The 10,468-nt window shown below is 42.3% G+C and overlaps 2 protein-coding genes across 2 annotated transcripts; both read left to right on the top strand.

Annotated features, from left to right (window-relative positions):
- The first annotated feature begins 645 nt into the window (after positions 1-645).
- LOC126405795 (kelch-like protein 11) lies at positions 646-4,868 on the top strand. The gene is made up of 2 exons (XM_050069729.1): positions 646-1,416; positions 1,644-4,868. Exons 1-2 carry the CDS (start codon positions 863-865, stop codon positions 3,226-3,228), a joined length of 2,139 nt encoding a protein of 712 aa, XP_049925686.1. The 5' UTR covers positions 646-862; the 3' UTR covers positions 3,229-4,868.
- A 920-nt stretch (positions 4,869-5,788) lies between these two features.
- LOC126405834 (cytosolic 5'-nucleotidase 3-like) lies at positions 5,789-9,929 on the top strand. The gene is made up of 9 exons (XM_050069802.1): positions 5,789-5,950; positions 6,346-6,444; positions 6,574-6,643; positions 6,747-6,793; positions 7,421-7,506; positions 7,598-7,687; positions 8,013-8,175; positions 8,256-8,456; positions 8,754-9,929. The coding sequence occupies exons 1-9, from the start codon at positions 5,948-5,950 to the stop codon at positions 8,862-8,864; spliced, it is 870 nt and encodes a 289-aa protein (XP_049925759.1). The 5' UTR covers positions 5,789-5,947; the 3' UTR covers positions 8,865-9,929.
- Positions 9,930-10,468: the final 539 nt, after the last annotated feature.

Genomic DNA, 10,468 nt, shown 5'->3' with positions numbered 1-10,468 from the left:
ACTGCAAAGATGTAAATGTCTCTACACATTTGAATTTGTGAAACACAGCTGTAACATAATGGTCATGTTTGCATTCCATGTAGTGTGTTTATGGCAGGATCATGCTGTTGTGCATCTGGCTCAGTGACTCAGTTACCTAATCACACAATCATATATATTGTTATAAATCCTGCTTGTGCTTTTCCTGCTGTAACAAGTCAAATCTCTTCCACGATTTGCCTTCTGTTTCTGTCTCAATTAGAATATTCAAATTAAAAGTAAAATGTTCTGACTTAATGGCTTTAAATGGCAGACCACAGAGGCATTAAATCACAGAAACAGTGTTTTAAACAATGTAATTATACATTATAGGAACATACAAGGCGGTATGGTATGGAGCTAATCATTTATTACAGGCGTGAGTGACTCGACCGTCCCCGGGCCTGCAAAGATAACTACATGCGTGTCACAGCAAGTTTCTTACTATGTGCAAAGCTCAGTCCAGCAGTGGCAGAGCCCTTGAATTCTACGGCACTGAGCAGTGGGAACCGCCACTGACGTCAGCGACGCGGTTACGCCTTTCACCCACTGCGCATGTCAGAGATTCTGTCTGTGTTTACCGAGCGGAAGTTGCTTTCTCATTCGTCGTTTCCTATTTAAAAAGTATGGCTTCATTCGTCATCCTGCATGGTTATTCCGTCATTATGTGTCTTAAGTATTCTTAGGTGTTATAGCGATTACTAGTTTGACATTAAAATTAATCTTGTTTGCTGTCAAACTTAATTACAAAAACGAGTAATAGCGATATTCCCCTTTAAGTGGCGGATATGAGGCGACGAATACGAAACGCACTTCACTGTCGTTCTCTGTTTTGACTCCGTGTATGTGTGGCTGCGTATGTCGCCTCCTCTCCTCCACTAGCTTAACGCTACTTCATTTCCCACCACTGCCCATCTCCAGCGCCGGCAGCAGAATGGCAGCGGCGGCTCCCAACCCGGAGGACTCGGCCAGGAGCAGCGGTAGCAGCGGCACTAGCACACCCAGCGCTCTTGCCGGAGACGGGGACGCGGAAGAGGCCGAGGACTTCACCTCGTCCTCCCACTGCTCGGAGCTGTCACGGCGGCAGAACGAGCAGAGGAAGCAGGGCTTGTTCTGCGACGTGACGCTGGCCTTCAGCAGCGGGGCGGCTAGCGGGAGCGTCCAGAGCTGTGAGTTTTCAGCCCACAGGTCGGTCCTGGCTGCTGCCACCGATTATTTCACCCCCTTGCTCGGAGGACAGTTTTCCGAGTCCTTGTCTGGACGGGTAGAGATGAAGGAATGGAGCTCAGAGCTGGGGCCGGACCCGGATACAGTGGAGAGTGTCATCCAGTATATGTACACAGGAGAAATACGCGTTAGCACCTGCAATGTACATGAAGTCCTGGAGCTAGCTGACAGGTAAGATCTGTTTGCATTAACATTGCAGTTTGTGAGCGAGTGATTATGATCGTCAAAACATGAGGCCTTCTGTGGCTACTCTAAAGGTATTGTTTTTGTCCTGTGCTTGCAGAAAGTAAGACAGGCCTGATCCAACCAGTCGACACAAAGCAGTATTATCTAGTTACAGGAACTGCTTATTCTGTCTGATATCCTATACTGTCCTTTCTGTATTGTCTCTATATTAGGTTCCTCCTGCTGCAGCTGAAGGATTTCTGTGGTGAGTTTCTCAAGAAGAAGCTGAGTCTGACCAACTGTGTGGCTGTGCACAGTCTGGCCCACATGTACACTTTGGACCAGCTGGCTTTACGGGCTGCAGACATGATCCGTCGCAACTTCCACAAGGTTATCCAGGATGAGGAGTTCTACACGTTGCCCTTTCACCTGGTCCGTGACTGGCTGTCCGATGCAGAGATCACAGTGGACTCTGAGGAGGTGTTGTTTGAGGCTGTGGTGAAGTGGGTGCAGAAGAACCCGGAGGAGCGAAGCCGCTACTTTGAGGAGCTGTTCCGGCTCCTGAGGCTGCCGCAGATCAAGCCCACCTACCTGACCAGGGTGGTGAAAACTGAGCGGCTTGTGGCTGCCAATGAGGCCTGCCTCCGGCTGGTGTCAGAGGCAGTGGAGGGCCACGCTATTCGCTTTGAGAACCTCAAGTCAGCTGATATGGAGTTCTGGTCGTCTCACATGGCCTCCTTTCAGCCTCGCTTTGGCCAGAACATGGACGTTATCATGGTAGTAGGTGGTGTGTCAGAGGGTGGGGACTACCTCAGCGAGTGTGTGGGCTACTTCATTTACGAGGATCGTTGGGTCAACCTGCCGCATATCCACAACCACCTGGATGGCCATGCCATTGCTGTCACAGAGTCCCATGTCTACGTAGCCGGTTCTATGGAACCAGGCTTTGCTAAGACAGTGGAACGTTACAATCCTAATCGCAACACCTGGGAGCAGGTGAGCAACCTGACCACCCGCAAGCACTCATTTGGTCTCACCTGTATTAAGGATATACTGTACAGCATTGGTGGCCATGGAAACTTCAGTCCAGGTTTCAAAGATGTCAGTATATACGAACCTGAGCAGGACAAGTGGCACAACCTGGAATCTGCTCCCAAAATCCTGCGGGATGTGAAAGCAGTGAGCGTGGAGGACCGCTTTGTGTATGTCACAGCACGCACACCTGTCGATACAGATAATGAGGATGGACTAAAGACGGTGACCACTCGCTATGACACAGAGAGTCGCCAGTGGCAAGATGTTGACTCCCTGCCCCTTATTGACAACTATTGCATCTTCCAGATGGCTGTGGCCTCTACTAACTTCTACCACACAGCCTCCTGCTGCCCCAAGAGCTACACGGTGCGGGATGAGGTTGCCAAGCAAAAGATCAGTGTGCGCATCTCTGATGAGATCCTGGAGAGCCTGCCACCAGAGGTTACCAGCATTGAGGGTGCTGCCATTTGCCACTTCGACGAGGATGTCTTCATCATCGGAGGCTGGAAGAACAGTGATGATGTGGACAAGCAGTACCGCAAGGAGGCCTACCGCTACTGTGCTGAGAGGAAACGCTGGATGCTGCTGCCACCCATGCCCCAGCCTCGCTGTCGAGCCACTGCCTGCCATGTCCGCATCCCTTACCGTTTCCTGTATGGCTGCCAGCGCTACCCCATGCCCCAGAACCTGGCCCGCCAGCGAGATCGCATGCAGCAAATGCAGCAGCTTCACCGGCGCACACTCACCTTACGCCGGCAGCTCCAGTCACAAATAGAGTGCTGAGCAAATTGGTGTCTGTTTAATCCAAGAACTACACAGCTCTGTTTGAGGTTACACTGCAAGCATCTATTTCATCGCAGCCATCTTCATCGACCCCCACTCACACATAACATGCTGCGGGGGGCCTTGTGTTGCTCTCATACTGGATTTCATCAAACTGAACTCTGTGCCATTGGCTCTCATGCTGTGTTGTGTTAATGGCTGATTTGTTGAAAGCCATGAAATGTGTGTGCAGATGTGTGCTGACCAGCTGGTGGTCTCTGAGGAGGGATAAGGGGAATGTAAACATGTGAATAAGAGTGTTATATAGCAGCCAACAACTGAATATCCTTTTGTCAAGTATGTTGGTATAGATGCTGTTTATCTGTTTGTACATAAATAGTATAAAGCTGTATATGTAAACATTTATATGGATATTTTACATTCCTTTATTGTACGCCTGTACTGGAGAGGCTGTGTGGCATTACCAATAGTGGCATTCCTACATTCAGTCCAACTCACTTAAAGAAGTCCCATTCCATTTTAACACTGTGACAATCTCTTCATGCAAATAGAACAAATGTCTTAACTCTAACTTATATCATAATTGCTCTATTAGAATGGCTCTGCTTGTTGTTGTGCAGCCTCAACGACTAAATGTGAATTAATTCTGAAAGGCTGTTGATCTTAAGATCCTGTAGACTAGTTTGCTTTTAGATTGCAGTTTCCCTTCAACAGTTGTACTGAGTATATTTAATCATAATTTAATTTTTGTCGCTCATGTAAGTCAGTAATTTTTCGTCAGGTTTCTGAAGAGATGAAATAATGAGAGACGTGTTATGTTGAAAAGATGTAATAAAATGATTCCTTTGAGTTAGCTTAAGATTGAAACATTCTATCCGGCCACTGCAGTAAGCACCAATCGCTGGCAACGGCTCAATCATTTCTTTCTTTTGCACTTTGGCAGTCTGCTGCTTTGTGTTTTCCCACTCATTCGAGAAAAATGCATTGAAAATGTATATACATAAATGTGAGTGCTAGAGTGTGTATGATTTGAGTTTGCAGAGCAGAGCTTCTCTACAGCTGCACTTTTTGACATGCAATTCTTTAAGTCTTACCTAAACATAGGGATTTAAGTTGCCACTGCACTTTGACTTACCTTATTTGTTTTGTTTCATATCAGACAAGGTGATTGTATTTTGGAAATGCTTTGTTTTAGCCAGCAGCTCAGCCAGTTTTGATCCTTGGAAAAAAAAACCATGTTCTAATTATTTGCAGATTTGTTCTGTCTTGTTAAACCTTGTGTTACTGTACCTCACTTCCAGCTGGGTGTATATGAGAGATCTGCTATGTTGTTGTGTGGTCTCCTCTCACCCTCCTAATGAGATGAAAAGGAATCAGATTTAAAGGCAAAACAAACAGGACTGTTATACGTATATGTTGTGACTGAAATTCAGATCCCGCTGTCCATGCAGCGCTTATTACAGCGTAAAGGTTACAGAGTGCAGAAGTTATATTCATTTCCACTTTATGACCAACATAAATAGCACTGCAAATATTAAGTGGAATAAGCTATGTAATTTGCATGTGATTGTCTGACATTGTGTCCTTATATTGGATGTAAAATGCTAATGTCATCACTTGCAATTAAAGTTGTTTTGTAAGACAAATGGTTGCACACATGGTGTATTATTGTTTTTTTTTTTTTACTTAACCAGTTAAAGGAGTTTCTACCCAAAAGTCTTCATGTAACCTGTGTCTACAAAAAGACCGTTAAGTGCTTTGTCCTGCTGTCCTAGCTGTAAAAATGAAAAGTTACAAAGTTAAACATCATGCTCAAGTGGGTTTCCTGTAACAAAAGTTGGTAGACCACACTTTAATCTGATCAGTGGTATTGAATTACATGATTTAAAATATAATTTTTTTTTTCTTAGTTTAATTCATTTTAAAAAACATACATTCAATGAACCTGGCTTTGACCTGTCAAGGCATGAACACAGGAGTTCCGCAGTATGTCCTCTTGTTGGCAACCCATGGGGGAGGTGACTTGATGTGCAACATTGTTTGGGTGAGTGGAGTGTTACGTGGCAGACGAATGTCAGGACCCAAGGTTTCCCAGCAGAATATTGCATTTTTACGACATAATCAATGTAATTCAATCCACCTATCAGTGGTTTTAATGTTTTGACTGATTGGTGTATATGTGTATAATTGTGAACTGGCCCCATTTTTGTTCCCTTCGCAGAGATACCCTTTGAGGAGCGAGAGACGAAGTGGGAACCTTCTTTCATCGCCGTTTTCTTGGGGGAAGAGTACATACCGTCCCACCTATACTTATACAAGTCGTAGTGCTGCCTTTACGTGTTTATCATAGGCTCGCATTTGTGTAAACCTCGGACGAAAATAAGTGTTTCGTCGCTTTTAGCTAGAGAATACACGCCATGTAATTATCTTTACCGCCACCCGAGCTTGTGTAAAGGGTTTATATCCATGTGTTCTGGCAGAAGTCACACCCCAGTCACTGGCAAAACCATTAAAAAGTACCGTCTCCCGCTTTCTTTTGTCAGATAAACAATCCCGACACTTTCGACAGTACCTGAAGGCAGCAGCAGTGTTCTTGCCAAAACAGATGATTCTGTCGCCCCCTTTGCAACATCAACGTTTCCTACCAACTGAGGCTGACAGTTGATGATACGTCTGTTGTCAAATTAACCGCAACGGATCGGCAACCCATTACAGGAAAATGGTAATCATATTTTTCGATTTTTTTTTGAGGAAGTAAAAAAAACACACTACAACAAACTTGCATACTAGCTAGCTAGCTAGCTAGGTTAGCTAAACGTACCTAGCTTAGCGCCTCGCCACCGGCTAATGTTACCCAACGTTTATTAGCGTACCGTCTCAGTTAATGACACTAAAACAGATTATTATCATGGCTATAGCTTCAGTGTTTGCTAATGACAAATGTTGTGCGGGTAGAGAGTACGTAAGCTTAATAGTATGGTATTTAACTTGATGCTAGCACCTGACCGGTGAGCTAACTATCCACCCAGCTGGAAGACTGTTTGATGCCTCAAGGGGACAATGAGTTTACCACACGTGTTACATGTTATGTAACTCGTTCATATTTTTATTGCAAAGATTCCAGAGTTGTCCAACCCCTCAGTGTGTATGAAGGACCCCCAGAGGGTGCAGGAGATCCTACAGTCCATGGTGAAGGCTGGCTCCAACACCGTGCAGGTATACCATGTCCAGGTCTACGACAGGTTTCAGTGTCCACATGTTTAGTATTTGTCCTATACATAGAGACTCTCAATGAAAATGGATGCTGTCGTGGACAATGTGATGTTATTGTTATTTTTCAATCAGGTGATCTCAGATTTCGACATGACCCTCACAAGATTTGCATACAATGGCAAAAGGTGCCCTACCTGTCACAGTAAGTCCACTGACAAGTCAGCTGTAGTTTGAGGTTGTCAGGCATTCAAATGTTAGTTTTTGCTAATCGTTGTTGTCATTTTGTGTGCGTATTTTATTTGCAGATATCCTTGACAACAGCAAACTCATTTCCACTGACTGCAGAGAACAGGTAGGAATAAGGCTGTAGTGCTAATGGAAGTTTTTTATTGGTAGTACAAGAGCCACTGAGTACATTTCCAATATATATATATTTTATTTACACACGAGCCACAGTGGAGACATCACAAATACAATGCATGTAACAGTATTCAATTTCATTTGGTAAAATAATTTATTTTTCATTCATTCATTGTCACTCTATTTATTCTGTCTGCCCTCTAGTGGACAGTGTGCAGAATTAAAACATAAAGGCTATTCGGCAGTAATGCAGAAATGTGAATAGTTGTTGTTATAGACTTTCTACTGCTCAATCTTCGTTTTCCTTAGTTCATATTTGTATTTGCAATGTGGGATTTTTTAGTAAGACCACTGATATAGAAAAACTTGAACTCTTGTCAATCTTGTGACAATATTGTGTCAGAACCACGAGTGATATCAGAGAAGCTTTGGGCACAGGTTGTATGTAGTTATCTGAAAATATCAAGCTATAACCACGGACAAATCATACATTTCTTTATAATTAATATGTTATCTCCCACAGCGACATGCTTTTTAAGTCGGACAAAAAAGTTGTAAATTGAAGATAGTCTCTAAATGTAATAGAGTAAAATGTAGAGTATTGTCCTGTCTCCATCAGCTGAAGCAGCTGCTCAACACATACTACCCCATAGAGATCGACTCTTCACGGCCAGTAGAAGAAAAGCTGCCCCTCATGGTGGAGTGGTGAGTATCTAACGAAAGTATCTTTTACTAGAAATATGATATTGTGTACTTTAATGTGCTCATAAAAGTGTTCTGCATCTGTACCTCACAGGTGGACTAAAGCTCATGACCTACTTGTAGAGCAGAAGATTAAGAAAGACCTGCTGGCCACGGTGGTGCGGGAGTCTGATGCCATGCTGAGGTCAGAGAACCTGCTCCCTTAAAAGACCAAAACATCTATTTCATACTAGGACTCTGTCTTATGATGTTTTTATGACATGATGTATGATTTAAAAAATCTGACATACTCTACTGTGAAACTTTTTTGACATTTTTGTGACATACTATACTAAGACTTTCATATGTCATTCTTTTGTGTGATATTTTTTAATGTCACCTTTATGATGTACTATTATTTGACACTTTCAGTGACATACTATATTATCACATTTTATGGCATGCTATACTATGATTTGTTTTTTTATTACATTTAATGACATACTATACACCATGATGTTTTTTAACAGGGATGGCTACCAACTCTTGTTTGACCACCTGCATGAGCACAGCATCCCTCTGCTCATCTTCTCTGCTGGAATAGGAGACATCCTAGAAGAGGTTATTCGCCAGGCCGGAGTCTTCCACCCCAACGTTAAAGTCTTCTCCAACTACATGGACTTTGATGAGTCTGTGAGTAGCCACACCACTAATTATGGTTTGATCTCCACAATGGGGATTGAAATAATTTGACTCTTGATCTGCTGGTACAGGGAGTGTTGAGGGCTTTCAAAGGAGAGCTGATCCACATCTACAATAAAAGGGAAGGTGCGCTGCTCAACACTGGCCATTTCCAAGAGCTGCGGACGCGGCCTAACGTGCTGCTGCTGGGAGACTCTCTGGGTGACCTGACCATGGCTGATGGGGTGCAGGACATGGAAAACATCCTCAAGATTGGGTTCCTCAATGACAAGGTAAATATAAAGCTCATCATATTCATCAAAGTGACTCCAGTCAACATATATTTATGACACTTAGATTTAAATTTCTGGCATTGTGTATATTTGTTTTTTGCACCTTACTTATAACCTTTGTTAATTTGCACTTTGTACTTAAACTGCTGCACAATAATATTTACACCTGCTGCCCTGAGATAAATGTCAGAACTCAAGTATGTTCACATCTACCCTCTAAAGAAATAGTACACTCCCAATTTTTGCCATGTTAAGTACTATTTTATTACACTTCTCATCTGTTTTTTTTCCCCTCAGGTGGAAGAGAGGAAGCAGTCTTACTTGGACTCCTACGACATTGTGTTGATAAAAGATGAAACCTTGGATGTCCCTAACGCTGTACTGCTCTATCTTACTGGCAATAAGTGAACTAAGAATTGAGAACATCGCTGGCCATTTGGTATTGAACACTCAGGTGCCATCAGCTGAGAAGGTCCCTGCTCAAAAAGTGCCAGTTAAAGACTGAAGAACAACCCACTATGAATGTTTTATGATTCTTTTTTATTTTACAAAACTATTCACAAGTCCAGCTGACAGCCGCAGCTCACGTACACCATGTCACTCTTTCATATTTTTGTCCATTGGTCTTCCTCTCATGGTTATGATTAAACTGCTTTTGGGACATGCTGTATGTGATGGAAGCCAGATTTACACCGTTTCTTTACTGTGCAGCATGTTAAGAGTGTGTGTGATTAATGGTGGTTTTTTGTTGTGTTTGCTTGTCTGGGAGAAGATTGGTCTTGTCAGACAGTTTTGGTCTCATATACTGTAGGATGTAAGGATAAAGGGAAAGAAAAACGCACAACATAAATGGCAGCACTTGACTCTGCATGTGGTTTGACACTGAAATTCAGCCTATTACACTAAAGCTCATTTCCAGCTAATTTAAACCTGAAATCTGATGCTTTTAAAAATGTTTAATGTTTTTTTACAGTGTCAGAGTCTTCCAGTTTCAAGCCGCATTGTCAAGCGTATGGTACAAGTTGTATTTTTTAGGAAAGCTATTGTTTTTCTTGTGTCACAACAGTGCTACTAAGTGGTTAACTATGACTACTACACCAGACTTTAAGAGTAAAATAAATGGGTGAAACAGTATGGCAGAAGTCAAACAATTTTTAACCACTAACTGCTACCTCAGAGGTGTTTCAGTATCACAGACAGTCTAACACATGATTTTAAGAATTTTGTATTTTACATTATTTCACATTCGGTTATTTTAACTATGCTTTTGAGGAAATCTGTTACTTTCTGCACTGCAGCTTTTGTTCAAAACAAACTTTTCATGAAGCTCCAGGTTAACACCATTCAGAAAATATTTTTTTGTGGACAATATGCCAATTACTTATTCATGCATTTTTTTGTCATCTTTTGTCCAAACTCATTACCTCTTTATATGTTCCAACTTGTCTGAAATAAAATGTGTTTCAATCTGTGTCAGATCGTCATGTTTCATTATGAATGTTTAATGAATGAAAGATTTATGCCATTGAGTCAAAGTCTTACAAGCACATGTTTGTACATGGACAGCGTGGAAGCGTGGTGTTGTTTGTATTTGACAACAAAAGTGTGAATTTTTTTTGTTACATGGCATTCTGTAATATCTTTAAAAGTCAATTTGTGGTATATTATGCTATAAAAGAAGTAATAAAAAAAGTGTAAAAAAAATATTTATAGTATATGCCATTAACACACCAACACTCTTACCAGAAACATTCCCGATAGAGACCATCATAAGGTACAGAGCACCCCGTCCACACAGCAAACCTCGTGATTATAACATCCTGCACCCCACTTCTATACATCGCTCGGGTGATGAGCGCACGTTCGGCACGAACATTAACTTGGCTGTGCTGAACGTGCGCTCTCTTTTAAATAAAACTTTTATTATAAATGACCTGATTTTAGACAATAATATTGACAGTATTCTTTTAACAGAAACATGGCTTGGCACTGACGCACCAGTTGTTCTCACC

This window comes from Epinephelus moara, chromosome 18 (assembly GCF_006386435.1).
Source record: "Epinephelus moara isolate mb chromosome 18, YSFRI_EMoa_1.0, whole genome shotgun sequence".
NCBI classification, from domain to species: Eukaryota; Metazoa; Chordata; class Actinopteri; order Perciformes; family Serranidae; genus Epinephelus; species Epinephelus moara.
Note: the sequence above shows the minus strand (reverse complement) of the source record. Positions and strands in the feature narration are given on the sequence as shown.